This window comes from Molossus molossus, unplaced genomic scaffold (assembly GCF_014108415.1).
Source record: "Molossus molossus isolate mMolMol1 unplaced genomic scaffold, mMolMol1.p scaffold_m16_p_17, whole genome shotgun sequence".
Classification (NCBI taxonomy): Eukaryota; Metazoa; Chordata; class Mammalia; order Chiroptera; family Molossidae; genus Molossus; species Molossus molossus.
Genome location: NW_023425352.1, coordinates 71,203,001 through 71,219,406, shown reverse-complemented (window position 1 = coordinate 71,219,406; position 16,406 = coordinate 71,203,001). Strand labels below are relative to the sequence as shown.

The 16,406-nt window shown below is 49.2% G+C and overlaps 1 protein-coding gene across 1 annotated transcript in view; it reads left to right on the top strand.

Moving 5' to 3' along the window:
- BMPR1A (bone morphogenetic protein receptor type 1A) overlaps positions 1–16,406 on the top strand; it is a 152,706-nt gene that overhangs the window by 116,496 nt on the left and 19,804 nt on the right. The window contains exons 4-7 of the mRNA XM_036265410.1: positions 4,463–4,625; positions 6,505–6,607; positions 11,962–12,058; positions 12,182–12,281. Coding sequence (XP_036121303.1) covers positions 4,463–4,625; positions 6,505–6,607; positions 11,962–12,058; positions 12,182–12,281 — 463 coding nt within the window. The remainder of the gene's footprint in view (positions 1–4,462; positions 4,626–6,504; positions 6,608–11,961; positions 12,059–12,181; positions 12,282–16,406) is intronic.

The following is a 16,406-nucleotide window of genomic DNA, read 5'->3' as shown; positions in this document are numbered from 1 at the left end:
TGAATGGTGTCAGGGTTGACATCTGTGATTTTCTTGGCTTTCCCTTTGGGTTTCACAGAATGGCTGCTGTTATTTGCATCAGAGGAAGGGAAAATGGGGAGAGTCAGCCCTGGCTGCAGCTGGACCTTATATCAAGAAAGCAAAAGGGTCCCCAGAAGTTAACTCCCTGCTGGCTGACTTTATCTTGTTTTATTGGCTAAACTGAGACAGTTGCGAGGGCTACTGGGAAGGAGAATTGCCACGGTCAGCTTAGGTTAATATCTAAATCCATTGCCTAGGGTTGGACACCCCCCAAAAAGTCAGAGTTCTGTTAACTAGGAAGATGGGGAAGGGGTGTGGGAACAGATATACATTGGGCAACTAAAAGGGTCTGAAACAGATTTTATCTTTTTTTATCAATTAAGATGTTTTCAGATATAAGTAACAAAAACCCACAATAAATGAAATAGCTTAATAAGGAAAGTGTAATATCACACATCAAAAACTCTGAACACAGGGGTGATCCAATTAGTCAATCCCCTGGCTCATCAAGTTCTTTCTCTATTTAAATTGCTATTCTGCACATGAGCTATCGGTGAACTCGCTTCACGGCCTCGGCGTCTGCTGAGGGGCGGACGCCACCTGCAGATGGAGGAAGTTCAGGGTGACAGTGTTCAGTGGGCCAAGAGGGTTGGATGTCTTTTACTCAGTAAGGAAATCTTTCCCCAGACAGCTCCCTCACTCTCCCCCCAACAAACTTCCTTCTAATTTTACTGGGCAGAATTTCTTACATGCTCTTGTGGGAACAGTGGCCAGGGGAATGGAACCGGCGTCGTTAGATTAGACCAGCAGTTCTCTGCCGAGGGTACGGCTGTGCTTCCCGGGGTCACGAAGGAGGGCAACCGCTTGACCACAAAGCGGGGTGGGGTGGTGGTGGTGTGTGTGCGTGTGCACGTGTGTGCGTGCATGTGTGTGCACACTCATGTCGTCAGCAAGGTAAAGGTGAGTAGAACAATGAACGGGATCTGTTGCAGGGCACCGAGTCTGTCCACCTAACTACATACTGTTTCTCGCATATACTAAAAGTGCTGTGTTGATATGAAATACTCAGATCCTCAGAGGGATTTATAACCCAGAGTCTCATCCACTGCGTGTACTCAGCCACTAATCCAGGACCTCTGGGTTGTATGTGGCCTTCTCCATGTTCCAGCAGCCTGTGGCTGAAGGAAAAACTATTGATGCCAACACACCCAATAGGCCACGATGAAGGAGAAACAGGATACTGTGTAAGCTCCCACTTAGGAAGGAAGACTTGGAAGGAAACGTAGTAGTCACTCCCATAGCACATGGGCTACGGAACTGCTGCTGTTGATGCCCGTCGGTCTCCGCGACTCGCCTGTGTCCTCCTCACTGCTTCCTGTTGTAGATGTTTTATCTTAAGGGTGGGGGAGAGGGAGTTCTGCTTCTATATGCAAAAAAGCCAACAGATTCTGGGAAGGTAGGAAAATCTATTTAGCTAGGAATGAAAATCCAGTAAAATCGGTGATGCTAAAAATTTCTGTTAAGGAAAAAGGTCTCCGTGTGTGTGTGTGTGTGTGTGTGTGTGTGTGTGTTTCTAAGCATGTAAGCTATTACATATTTTTGGCATGTGTTGGTTTTGAAATAGAATCCGTAGCCCCAGCCCACCCCAGGCCTTTCGTTTTGTACTTTGTGAACCGAGGGCTGTGGTAGGAGCCGGCAGAAGGCCAGAGCGCCCGGGTGTGATGCAGGGCGGGGCTGCGAGTTTGTGCTGAAGAGTTGTGCAGGGTCCAGGTCCTGCCGGGCCTCGGGCGGCCTGGCGTAGGAGCTTAGAGTCCATCTTGATTGCCTGCGAAGCTGTTCATTGGTTTTAAGCAGGCCAGTGACAGTGTCGGATTTATGTGTATAAGATAATTGGCTGCTATGTGGGGAATGGATTGCAGGGGCCACGCACGAAGTATTGGCCATCTTGGTGGAGATTTTCCCCTCGGACGTGACATGATACAATGGGCCCAGGTGATCGCAGTGCAGTTGGAGAAGAAAATGAGTACATTTTGGAGGTTGAGCCGAAAGACTTGGGGAGGCCAGGTTTGAGGAGCAAGACAAGAGCTTCATTTTGGAGAAGTTAATTCTGAGAGGCGTAAGCAAGTCAGGGCTTGAGGGATACATCAAGGAACCGTCAACAGAAAGATTTGTGTGAGCCACGGAGGTAGATGCCGTTGCTGAAGGAGGGGATGCGGGAGGCTGTTGCTCGGTATTTTTCTTGGCGTCCATGCCTCTACTGAGTGAAGTCTTACAACTTGAAGATACGGCTCAGATTTCACTGCTTGTGACCCCCTAGGATACGTTTATATAATTGGCTCCCCCTTTGCTTATGTAACACCTTTGTATTACGTCACCTTTTACATTGTGTGTGTTTATGTGCTTAGCACCCTCCTGACTTTGTCTCCTTCTGAGGACCAGAGCAGTTTCCAGAATTCAGTACCTTGCCTGAACACAGCAGGCCTCTAATTAGTGCTGTTAAATAAATATTTGAGATGATATAAATCTCAGATGCAACATATTGTTGTTGGTAATTATCTTTTAAATTCAGGTCATTTTCTAGAAGTTATGTGTGCTACTGATCTTATAACTTTGAATTTTTCAGATATGAGTGGTCTTTTAGTATAATCTTCATTATTAGTAATATTTTCATTTGCATACTAGTTTATTTTTAATTATTTTATGATATATTCATTTGATCTCTATATAACCTCCACATTTGAATTGGGCGGGTATTGCTACCATTTTTTATAGATAAAGAACAGAGATTCTGAGAGTAACTTATCTATGGACATAATTGAACCTTTGACTTTTAACTATTTTGGTGTTATTTCTACCACACTACTTTTTCTGTGTCATTCGATTTTTTAAAAATGAATAGCATGTGATCTATTTTTTGCCATGTGTTTATCATAGTTCAATGGATGCTTCCTTCTGTTCCGGTGATAGGATTTTAAAGCTGGTCAAGAGACCTCAGCTGTCCTCTGGTCTCACTGAGTAAATGTGACCTGGAGAAATGGCATGGCTTACCCGTGAGCACCCAACCAGCTACGCGAGTAGAACCATGTAGCCCAGGGTCCACGATTTCTTCCTTCCTTCCCCTTTGCCCCCCAGCTTAATTTTATAGTTGATGTTCTCAACATAAATGAAGCCTGTAAGTTTTATAGTAATTTAGGGGATCAAGTAAGATTATTAAAATTCAAGGTGTGGAATCACTAAAACCTACTTAGCAGCACATTCTTTTCCTGTTATCAGTGTGAATTGTATGTGTGTTTTTCCCCCCTCTGTTCAGTAGTTCATCTCATCAGTATGGCCAGACTTAAAGCCAAGTCTGAATTATTAAGCCTTGAACCACTTATTTAACATTTCTAATTAAACACATACCCAATTCTCTTATTATTCCACACCTGTTTGGCTCTGCATTTTATTCCCTTGAGATGAACCCTAGTGGGTTTCAGCTGATTCACGGGGGGCGGGGGGAGCGGCAGGAATTGCTAAAACATTATTTGGTTCTAGGCTGCTTTCAGCCTAAAAGACTCAGACCAAACTTGACTGTCTGTCACTTGAAGCTGCTAAACTCTAAGGCAAGAATAGCCTTCGGTTCCTGGCGGCAGGGCCTGGATCTGAACCAGTGACCTTGAGACAGAAGGCACCAGATGACACGATGAGCCCCGTGGTCCCACAGTTCCCTTCCTCGGCACTGCACATCCAGAGCGGGGTGCTTAGCCCACTTCCGCAGAAGGGCACAAATAAAGGACTTATTTTTTAAAACTAGTCACAAGTTTTGTGACTCTTAAACCAAAGAGTTTAAGAAAAGAAACACAGTTTGTCTGTTTTTTAATGATTGGAAGCAACCTCGGTCTTCCCTGGGATTGCTTCCACGTGTGTTTCCTACACACGAAGACCACCCTCTCCCAGCGCCATGCGTGAAATGGTGACATGGGCATCTCCACACGTCCCACAGTGCCTGGAGCAGAACTCCGCGTGTAACAGGTTATTAATCAGCGCCTGTTACTTATGTATATGAAATTTATTTTTAATTAAAGATACATTAGCCAAAATTACAATGGTTAAAACACTGCCCTGGCCGGTTTGGCTCAGCGGTTAGAGCATCGGCCTGCGGTCCCGAAAGACCCGGGTTCGGTTCCTGCTAAGGGCACGTACCTCGGTTGCAGTTTGTCCCCCGCCGTGGTTGGTCGTGCGGGTGGCAGCCACTCGATGTGTCCCTTTCTCTACCGATGTTTCTCTCTCTCTCTCTGTTCCTCTCTCTCCCTCCCACCCTTACCTGAACAAAAAATGGAAAAATGTCCTCGGATGAGGATTAAAAAAAAAAGACAGAAAACCTTAGAGATGTTTCCTCATTGAAACTACAGTCAAGGGATCCGCGTGTCAGAAGTGGCTCATGTTTCCCGTGTGCTTGCAGGGCAGAACCTAGACAGCATGCTCCACGGCACCGGGGCGAAGTCGGACTCCGACCCGAAAAAGTCAGAAAATGGAGTGACCTTAGCACCAGAAGACACCTTGCCTTTCTTAAAGTGCTACTGCTCGGGACACTGCCCGGACGACGCCGTCAACAACACCTGCATGTAAGCACCCGATGCTCTGCTCCCCGTGGGGGCGTCACCCCTGATGCTCTTCCCAGAATTGTTTACATCGGCCAAGGGCTCTTTCTCTCTGTCTTTGTATCATGTCTCCCGGAGAGCCAGAGCTTCCTTAGGAACTTACTGTGTCGATTGGGGTTACTTTGTTACAGCAGCATAGCTTTGTAAACAAGATCAGAAGAATGTGATATTTGTCTAACATTTTAAGTTTATATAAAGTGATTGATATTCATAGGAAACTTTGAGATTAAAAAAAAAAGAAAACATGAAAATTTTGCCAAAGCCTTGTCATTCTAAATTGGCTAAGATACTTTACAGATATGTAAGAATGATACTGTGATATTTAATTTTATGTTATTTTCTTACAAGATAGCTCCCTGATCCACATCTGATTTATGTAGCCACCTTAATTTTCCTACTTAATTTTGTGTTAGCTGTCTAACACATTATACATGACCAGGTTATTATGTTCCACGTTGGAAAAATTGGTTGACCGGCCAAAAACGAATCCCCTGGACAACCTGAAACCTGATCTCAGCAGTGAATTGTCTCCCCTTTATGGCTTGTTCTGTTCTTCCCTAATTGTGTGCTCTTTGAATGTGACCAGGCATAAAGCATAACTTTTTACATGTAATAGCTTGAAATTACACGGTGGTTCTTCACATCTTAACTTTGTCCTCTGGTGGTGGTCGGCTTGGTTTTGACAGGCTGGGTGATCTGTCATCCGGTGACCCCTCGCCGGACGTCTGTCCGCAGTGCCTACCTGATATGAGTGGGTGTTTGTTAGCGCCGAGTGACCCAGCGTGAAACCGAACCGTCCGTTTTATCAGAATTTCACTGCACACTTCCCATTCGCTCCTTACGGAGAATGACAGTTCTGCAGGGTTCTTCTAAGTAGCAGCAGTACAGTCCCTGAGAGGAGCAGTAAATAGGAGCACAGAGCCCTTCTGCAAGTTTTTCTCTACCCATTAAAGGCTAAGTGAATATATTAGGGGGAACTCAAGCATACTGATGTTAAAATGATAAATTTCATTAAAGACAAATACATTTATGTACATTTCTTGAAAATTCAGCTATTCGAAAGTTCTCCCTTTTTTTGTTAATCCTCACTTGAGGATGTTTTTTCCATTTTTTTTTTTTTTTTTAGAGAGAGAGGGGGAGGGAGAGGGGAGGGAGGGGAAAAGGAAGAGAGAAAGAGGGAGAAAAACATTGATGTCAGAGAGATACATCGATTGGTTGCCTCCCGCACGTGACCCAACTGGAGCTGGTATTGAACCTGCAACCCAGGTACGTGCCCTTGACCAGGAATCAAGCCTGTGACCTTGCAGAACATGGGCTGACGCTCTAACCACGGAGCCCCCTGTTTATGTTCAGTGACTAGCGCCTCTCAGAATCTTAGTCTATTAAATACATTTTGTCATTGAGTCTGTTTTTATGTTCACAGGAAAGTTTGTTTTTATTTATTATTGTGTATGTGAACATTGAAAACTTTACAGATAAAGAGTTATTTTTAACTATGTTTTTACTTTATAAAATTTTACAAATCAGCTCTCTGTAGTCACAGGGCTGTGATTTGCAAAGAGAAGTTGCATAGTGATGCCCATTTAGAGGACGTGTTTGGTAGGAATCCGTTTCTGCCCGACACAGGCTCTGGCTGGACCTTAGGTCTCAGTTCAGATGGGACATGTTTCATTTGCCTTAAAGCCCGTTTGGTTGGCCAATCCATTGTAGTTCTAACTTAACAAGGTACTGAAGGCCATCAGTACCTGGTCACATGCAAACCCGTTATGTGAATTAGTACTTGCTGATACTAAGTCACGTTTTGTTTCTGGGGCTCCTTAGAGGTTTGTTTGTTTTCTTTTAGAACTAACGGGCATTGCTTTGCCATCATAGAAGAGGATGACCAGGGGGAGACGACGCTAGCTTCGGGGTGTATGAAATATGAAGGGTCTGATTTCCAGTGCAAGGTAAGGTCTGCTCTGGGGCCTGTGAAACGCAGAGGCAGGGGCCGCGGACAAAGCGCGGGCCCCCAGAGAGGTGAGCCTGGCCTGTACGGTGCTTCATGTTCTTTAAGCAAATCTATTTGGGAAACTTACTAGCTTTTACTTCAAGTGGTAGAATTGTGACCACTGAAGTTTCAGAGTACTTAAAAAGAATTTCAAGTTATCCTTTTTCTAAATTGTTATAACTGCAAAAAGTGATGTTGTCACACTTGTTTGTGGATTGTGAGATGAACAGACATGAGGGTGACGGGCACGAACACCTTTGCATCCCGGAAACGGCTCAGAGACCACCAGTCGTGTGAGGAGGTCTCAGTGCGGGCACTTTAACAGCAGCAGCAAGGGACGGGATCGGCCCTGGTTGATGGACATCCTAGTGGCGCCCTGGGTTACAAACCTGGTCTCCTCAAAGTGCGGTGTAGCATTTTGCCCTAGAGGAACCTGTCAGGGTTTTGAAAAGCGACTCCGATAGAACTGTTCGTTCGCAGGTCGAAGCTTCAGTCATTTTAGAAAAGTATTACAATTGCTTAGAAATGCTCGGGATTGATAGAATCCCTAAAGGTTACGTGTTCTACCTCTCCGCCGAAGTTTGGACCCCCCCACAACCACAGTGCACCCCGTCTGTTTCCTGTGTGCTACACCTCTAGCAATAGGGGCTCCTTGCCTGGGACTACCCACTTCGTCTGTAAAATGACTTGGTCCTGAGAAGCTTTTCCTCCCAATGGCCACACCTCTGTCTTCCTCCCTTCCGCTCGGGACCATGGAGAATGCGTCTAACCCTCTTTAACATGATAGGCTTCGATTGTACGAAGAAAGGGTTTCCCTCCCCATACCTTCGAGTCTTTGCCCAAGAAGATAATAGTTCAGTGTGACTTCAGCTGCTCCTTGTGTGACCAGCCTGAGAGTTGCTGTCGAGTGTTTCAGTGTAACAGGCAGAACTGAGTGTGGTCTGCCAGGGAAAAGAGAGAGATTCGGTAACGCCATTCCCCTTCTCTAAGACATGTGACTGTCACCCCATGTTCTTGGAACACCAGGCAGAAAGCCCACTAGAATGCTCGTGTCTTTCACTCACGCTGCCGCTGAGCCCCGCCCCTCACCGCTCTTGGTGTTGCTGGTCTCCGGATGGACAGACGTGGGTGGGGCTGGGATGGGTGTTGATTGGCAGCTGTCACATTCTTGTCTACGTTAAATTTCATCTTATTAGAATTAAGCCTTTGCTCTAATTCGTCAACATTTGGGGAGCTGCTCATTTGTTTTTCCCTCCCAGTTCATTTTTATGCCATTTGCATGTTTATCAACCACACACACTACACATTTTTCAATCTGTGGTTAGAGCACTGAGCTCGGCCGGAGTGACTGGTGTCTTACAGGCCCCTGAGCCAGGCGCCCCAAACTGAGTTCGCTCGCAGAGGTAGTTGTTAAGCTCGCCGATCTGTGTTCAGCACACAGACGCCTCTGGCCAGCTGCGGGACTCTGGGCGAGGAGCCCTGCTCCTGTCCTCTCTCCCGTGACCGCGGTGTGAGGCTCGATGAGCGGCGTGTAGCAGGGAGTTTCAGCACAATTGACCCTTAGCAAGGGCTTAGAAACGTCGCTTTTACCATGTTGACAATGTAACTGAGCATCTTTCAGCCGGCTCACCCATGTCCCTGGGCACACAGACTGCGTTGCACACGGATCACACAGGTGCACCGATACTTTTAAGGGGATCCGTTTACAGATGCTAAACTTCCATAGTTGCTTAATACTGATCTGCCTAAGAACGGAGCCTCTCCAGCAGTTTCTCTTTTCCCTCCTCCCTTTCAGTCCCCTCCTCACAGTTTGCAAACCCAAGGCCCAGAATGCAAAGCCTCCAGGGCTAGAGTCACCTGGAGTCTCAGGGCACGGGGGATGTGGGAGTTCAGAGATGCTTGCATGTGAGGTGGTTAGCACTTTGCTTTCAACCAAATTGCTTGGTTATTGAAAATAATTTTTGGTAATAGGAGCATTATGGGAGTTTAGCATATGATTAGAAGGTCTTTAAAGAATTGTTATGCAGTGGTATAACAAACTCCTCCATCATCATCTGACTCCCGAAAGCAGGAAATAGAAAAACAGGGATGACATTAATGCTGAACCTTCTCGTTCTAGCAATAGGGAATATTTATCCATGCATTTAAAACTAATTCCATCCATCACATACCTTTCCAATAAAGTTTTCTTTCAATATTAGTATTTTAACAAGGATGATAATATATATTATTTTGATCAGTTTTATACTAATAATAATTGTGATGATAAACCAGAATTATTTTTTTAAGACTTAAAGACATATTGTTGCAGGAAATAAAATACATTAATTTGTGCTTATATATATTTATTTTAAATATGGAGAATGATGTATCAAATACACATTACGAGGGCCCTGGCCGGTTTGGCTCAGCAGTTAGGGTGTTGGACCGCAGACCAGAGAGTCTTGGGTTTGATTCCGGTCAAGGGTTTCAGGTTTGACCCCTGGCCCGGGTCGGGGTCATGCAGGAGGCAACCAATTGATGTGTCTCTGTCTCTCTCCGTTGATGTTTCCCTCCCTCCCTCCCTCCCTCCCTCCCTCCCTCTCACTCTATCTAAAAAAATCAGTGGAGAAGTGTCCTCAGGCGAGGATTAAAGACAAGACCTGGCGAGGGCGCTGTCAGGAGACGGGCAGGCTGAGAGGGGGCCCAGGGCGCGCTCCAGAGCTCGTTTAGGGGCACACAGGCTAGACGCTGAGCTTCACTCCGCCCGCTCTCTGTGCGTCTTGCTCACTGTCACTGCCCACTTCCCTGGCACTCACCCCGAGGGGAACGGCACGGCTCTGCCGCCCGGAGCCTGCTCCCAGGGCTGCCGCACCTGCGCCGGGTCGGCCGGCTCTGCCCGGCTCTGCTGGCAAAGCTGCTGCTGCTGCTTCTCCTGCGGGGCGGTTCTTCAGACCGTCCCGCCGCCTGGCCGCAGCCCTTCCCGCGCCGCTTCCTCGCCTCCCATCCCTGACCTCCTTCACGAATCCAAGTGAGTTTTCCCACCGGGACTTCTGCTGGCCACGTGAATCTGGAGAGAAAATGGACCTGGTTGGAGGAGGGCGTGGGAGGGCAGGGATGGGAGCGGCTGTCCCAGCATCATGACCCAGACCACCCTGCGTGAGAGGCGCGGTGGGCCGGTCCCTGGCGAACCCGCACTGAGCCTTCCGGGGTTGCAGGCATTGCTGTCTTTCCCTGACGTCGTGACTGGTACCACGCCAAGCTTTCCTAGAGAAAGAGGGATTGATTTTTCAATATTCACTCTTTGCACTTAGGGTGCAAGGTCCTTGGTGTACGGTGCCTCATTTTCTCCCGGGTCCCCTGTAAGACAGGTGTTCTTACCCCCGCGTGACAGCGAGGAGCCGGGAGCCCAGCGAGGAGACGGTTGTGGCTCATGTCGCAAAGCTCCTCGGTGGCAAAGCCAGGACTGAAGCTGTTCCATCCCAGAGCCCTTGGGTTTCCCGCGATGCCCCCTCCCGTCTGCGTAAGGAAGGAGGTGCCATGTAGCTGCCCGGTTTCCAACACTCCTTCGTTTTAACATCTTCACGTCACCCCGTCTCTGCCATCTCCCAGTGCCCTCAGCTCCTTGGGGTGGGACTCACCTGGGTCAGGACACGGGAGCTCACAGAGGGCCCAGGAGCTTTGTAGGTCCCGCCCGTCTCAGCGTCAGTCCTGCTGCTGGTGTCTGGTCTCCTCGGTTCTTCACGGTCCCTCCCGGTGGAGAGGACGGACGCTGGAGAGGACGGACGCTGGAGAGGACGGACGCTGGAGAGGACGGACGCTGGAGAGGACGGACGCTGGAGAGGACGGACGGAACAGGCGCGCGTTTCCCTTCTCTTTCCTCGGGCGGCTCCTCTGCGGGTGGGGCGTGCCCGGGTCTGCCCTCCAGCACTGGCTGCTTGACCCTCTCCTGCCAGGCCGAGCTCGGGACGTCAGCCTCCGGGACCGTTCTTGGGTGCTTGGCACTTCTTTATCCCTTGTTATTGTCTGTCCCTGATTCCAGCCTTCGTGTGGGCTGTTGTTGCTTTTTAGATCTTGGATTTTTCAGTTACTGGTGTGACTCCTAACGTTTTTCTCTTTCTCTTTATAATCAATTGTTAAAAAGTAAAAAAAAAACTCGTTAAAACGTACAACCTGTCCTTCCGGAGCTGTCCAGTGTTCCTGACTGTCTTCTGTCGAGTCACAGTCAGGCTCAGGGTCTGCCTGACATTGCAGAACAGTGTCGTGTCTGCTTCCGTCCTGGCCGCTTCTGTGATGACGAACGGTTCCGTCGTGTTAGAGTTTGGCCCGGGGTGGCCGTCCTCCCAGGGGGTGCTGTGCTGTTAGTCAGACAGCGCTCCACACACAGGTGCTGACGCCTCGACTTTTTCATCCTCACTCGAGGATATTTTTCCATTTATCTTCAGATAGAGGGAATGGAGGGAGAGAGAGAGAGAAACATTGATGTGAGAGGGACACATCACATCGCCTGGCTGCCTCCCGCACCATCCGACCAGGGCCAGGGACGAACGCAACCGAGGTGTGTGCCCTTGACTGGAATCGAACCTGCGACTCTTTGGTGCTTGGGCCGACGCTCTAACCACTGAGCAAGACTGGCCCGGGCAGTTGTTGACATCTTTTGCCATGACTGCAGTCTTTTCTCGGTGCCTGTGTTCTGATCTGTTGAGGACACACCTCAGAACTGGTTGGTGATCTCTTACAAGCTCTCAGGAGCAGCTGTATCGTGCCCTTTCCTCCCGCATGCGTCTCCGCTTCCACGCCGCTCGCGGGTCCCGTGGTGGTTCTGTGCGGCCTCCCCGCCCCGTGGGTCTGGCCGGGCACCCTGTGCAGTTGGCCCTTGTTCGGCCATGAAGTCTCCACACCACTGTGACAGCGACTACCCTTCCAGTTAGTCACCGTAGTAAAATACGTTACCCATGTGCTTAGAAAAATATCTCATGACTTTCTTTTGTATTACTATTATTTTTTTCTTTTGCTAAAAATTCATAGTAATAAATGAAGAATGTCAAAGTTTGCTGGAAAATACATATAAACTTTTGTTTGTCTGTAATTAAGTTGTGATCTAGTTCTAACATGCCGCCCACCTATACAGGTTCTCCTTAAGAGAAACCATTTTACAATCTTGACTACTGTAAATTGCTTCAGCCCAAATTCTAATTTTTAATCATTTTTTCCACATAAAATGTGCAGGTGCTTTTCATGCACTGAGCTGGAAATTGTGTTTTATGGTTACTTAAAATCGTTATCAATCTAGTACCTCAACCACTTCTGGTTCTGTCGTCACCTGTCCTGCAGGACTCACCGAAGGCCCAGCTCCGCCGGACCATCGAGTGCTGCCGGACCAACCTGTGCAACCAGTACCTGCAGCCCACCCTGCCCCCTGTGGTCATAGGTGAGTCGGCGGGGAGGGCGCGGTGCCACGTCCCTAAGACTGGCCTTGCCGGTCCGCACGTGCCCCGGAAGGCAAACTGCAGGGTGTCCTCTGGACGAGCTGACCGGGCTCCTCTCGCCGCAGGCCCCTTCCTGGACGGCAGCGTGCGCTGGCTGGTGGTGCTCGTCTCCATGGCCGTGTGCCTCGTGGCCATGGTCGTCTTCTCCAGCTGCTTCTGTTACAGGTAGGAGGCGCTCATGCCGCGCAGAATGTTCTGTTGAGTAGGAGATGGAAACAGGTGTTCTCACAGCCAGTGGGCAGAAACCACTGACCGCTGAATGTAACTCTCTGTCTTGTCTCTTTAAATTAACCAGATTATAATTTTCTTTAGGAAAAAGAGGACCTTACTGCCAATCATTTAATGAGACACAGCTTTATACTTCTTGTTATGTTCGTGAGCACTTATGATTCTCTTATTTATGGAGTTTTCAACCTTCTCGTATCTGAATGTTTGAGCCCTGTTCCAGGAAACCGACATCATCACCGTTCTTCAGTTATTTGGGCCTGGAGAATTGTTTGGGTTCAGTCATGATCTCAGAAGAAGTCACTGAAAAGAGAAGAGTGATAAGAGGCAGGCATACATTTCAAAAAGAAAACATCATCTTACTGCCACATACCCACAGAGATTCGTGGAACAGGTTTTTAGACCCATAAATAGACAAAGTGTATAGGAAAATTAGTATACAATAAAGGTGACATTTCAGGTCACTGAGGAAAAGATGGATCAATAAGTAGATGTGGGAGTGGGTTGCTGTGTGGGGGAAAATGAAGTTGAATCAATTCCCTACCCAGAAATAACTTTTAACCAGATTGGAGCTAGATATATACAAGATGAAATGATTCAAGTCCTAGAACAAACCATGCAGGAATTTTTAAAAACAATCTCAGAAGGTAGGAGACCTCCATGAGTCTGACATCAAACGTAGAGACAAACAAATCCTTAGGCCCTGGCTGGGGGCTCAGTTGGTTAGAGCATTGTCCCGATACGCCAGGGTTGTGGGTTCCTTCAGTCCCCCGTCAGGGCACCTACAAGAATCAACCAATGGCCCTGGCCGGTTTGGCTCAGCAGTTAGAGCGTCAGCCTGCGGTCCAGAGAGACCCGGGTTCGGTTCCCACTCAGGGCACATACCTCGGTTACAGTTTGTACCTGGTTGGTCGTATGGGTGGCAACCACTCGATGTGTCCCTTTCACGACGATGTTTCTCTCTCTCTGTCTCTTCCTCTCTCTCCCTCCCACTCTACCTGAACAAAAAATGGAAAAATGTCCTCGGGTGAGGATTAAAAAAAAGAATCAACCAATGAGTGCATAAGTAAGTGGATCGACAGATCGATGTTTCTCTGTCTGTCTCTCTCCCTCAAATCAATCAATAAAATTTTCTTAACCCTTCAAATTAAAAAAAAAAAAGACGGTGTCAGCTACCCACAAATAAAACTTTATTGTGGCAGAAACCCCCATAAACGGTCAGAAGGTGACTGTCCTTGAAAAACATCGGCAGCTCGTATTACGAAGATCTTTCTCGAATAGCAGGAGCTTCTATAAACCAGAAAGGAAAAACATCCAGTAAATTGTTGGGGAAATAGGCCACAAAAATGAACACATTTTATCCAAAAATAAATACGTGTGGCTCTTAAAAATGAAAAGCTTACTGAAGAATGCTCGTAATGTGAAGAATGCACATTGGAAGTAGCTGAGCGACTGTTTTTCACCTGTTACACTGGCAGAGATTCAGGGTTGCTGACAGGTCTTTGAGCTGAAGCGGCATTTGTTTCCCTCTGCTCCCCCAACTCAAACAGCAGCAGTTTGTGACTTCTTTGTCCAACTAGGACGAGGAACACAGGAGGTAACAGCAAAAACTTCGGATGGACATTCAGTGACCACAGACCTGAGCAGTTGGAATCCTCCGTGGAAACTGGTCGCCAACAAGCAACCACCTCGCACTGGGAAATCCCCGAGAGCGGGGAGCTGGTGGGATCAGTTATCCCTGGAAGCCACGCTAGGACGGCATACGACCCAAAACATTGCTTAAAAGTCTAGTTTTAGAAAGTTGGAGGCCGTCCTGGTTCTGGAGCATTAAGACATCACTCCTAACTCAGTGCTTCAGCAGTTACTGCCCCTCACTGTTCCTGGGGCAGGAATGAGGAGTGACCTGGCTGGTGTTCAGGACCTCACCCGAGGGCTGGACAAGCTGGTAACTCACCTCCTCCGTAACTCACCTCCCAGCAGCTCCCCTCCCGGCAGCTCCCCTCCCAGGCAGCTCACTCCCCATAGCTCCCCTCCCCGGTAGCTCCCCTCCCCCCATAGCTCACCCCAACCCGTAGCTCACCCCTCCCCCGTAGCTCACCCCCCGTAGCTCACCCGCCCCCCGTAGCTCCCCCCCTGGTAGCTCACCTCCCAGGTAGCTCACCCATCTGGTAGCTCACCCCGCCCCCGTAGCTCACCTCTTAGGTAGCTCACCTCCCAGGCAGCTCAGCTCAAGGTAGCTCACCTCCCAGGTAGCTCACCCGCCCCCCGTAGCTCCCGCCCTGGTAGCTCACCTCCCAGGTAGCTCACCCATCTGGTAGCTCACCCCGCCCCCGTAGCTCACCTCTTAGGTAGCTCACCTCCCAGGCAGCTCAGCTCAAGGTAGCTCACCTCCCAGGTAGCTCACCCGCCCCCCGTAGCTCCCGCCCTGGTAGCTCACCTCCCAGGTAGCTCACCCATCTGGTAGCTCACCCCGCCCCTGTAGCTCACCTCTTAGGTAGCTCACCTCCCAGGTAGCTCACCTCCCAGGCTCTAAGTTGTCGGGCGACCTTAATCCCTCATGGGAGCCTCTCCACAGAGCTGCTTAGGTGTCCTAGCAGCATGCAGCCTGGCGTCCTTCTGGGTGCGGGACCCAGGGGACCAGGGCGGAACTGCAGTGCTGCTGACGGTCTGCAGCAGCGACGTCCCCCCGAGGAGCTGCAAGAACCTTTACAGCATGTAACCCGTTTAGTCAGGCTCTGGCCTCTTTCCCCTTAGGGTGTCACATGGGGAACGACAGCAGCAAGCCCTGGCCGGTCTGGCTCAGTGGATAGAGCGTCAGCCCGCACACCAAAGGGTTGAGGGTTTGATTCCCAGTCAAGAGTATGTACCTCAATCCCCGCCCCAAGCATGAGGGAGGCAACTAATTCATGTGTCTCTCTCACATCGATGTTTCTCTCTCTCTCTCTCTCTCTCTAAATCAGTGGAAAAAATATCCTTGGGTGAGGACAGACCAAAAAAAAAGTCAACAGCCACCACAACAATAGCCGTCTGGAGTGAATGAATCAGAATTATGCCTGTTTTTTTGTCAGATGTATTTTGGGGTGCGGCAGAATTCTAGCGAGGAGCTCCTGTGCGCCTGAGATGGAAGGGGGGTGAATTGCTGGGCTGGACTCAGAAGTCACATCCTCACCTCTGCCGTGGCTGCTGGTCACTCGGCTTGGGTCCCTTATGGAAGGGATGTAAACAAGGACATGCACCCCGAGAGATGAGGACCCTGGCAGGCGCCTGTGGGCCCGAGCACCGCAGACAGTGAGAGCCCCACTCCTGTTCTGAGTGATCATGTGACTTCCCCACCGTCTCCCTGATGGCAGGCTACCAGGGTATCATCTGGAAAACAAACTGTGGAACCCTGCTTTTGAGGGTGAGGGGTTATAAGTGAAAACAAGGAGATAAAGTGAACTTTTCATGCTGGTTGGTGAGTCCCTCAACCCTCCCCAAATCCTGCCAACCAGGCTAGTTCCCTGGAGACAACCCACAGGGAGACTCTTCTTAGGGAAATGTATTCAGCTCAAGAGAGAAAAACTCATGCTGCCCTCAGGATCCAGTGAAATGGCCCAGGCAGGAGACTGTGCAGTGCTGCCTGTAGTCAGCACGACCCACTGACACACTAACACACTGACAGCTGCCTGTAGTCAGCACGACCCGCTGACACACTAACACACTGACAGCTGCCTGTAGTCAGCACGACCCGCTGACACACTAACACACTGACAGCTGCCTGTAGTCAGCACGACCCACTGACACGTTGACAGCTGCCTGTAGTCAGCACGACCCGCTGACACACTGACAGCTGCCTGTAGTCACACGACCCACTGACACACTGATAGCTGCCTGTAGTCAGCATGACACACTGATAGCTGCCTGTAGTCAGCATGACACACTGACACACTGACAGCTGCCTGTAGTCAGCACGACCCACTGACACGCTGACAGCTGCCTGTAGTCAGCACGACCCGCTGACACACTGACAGCTGCCTGTAGTCACACGACCCGCTGACACACTGATAGCTGCCTGTAGTCAGCATG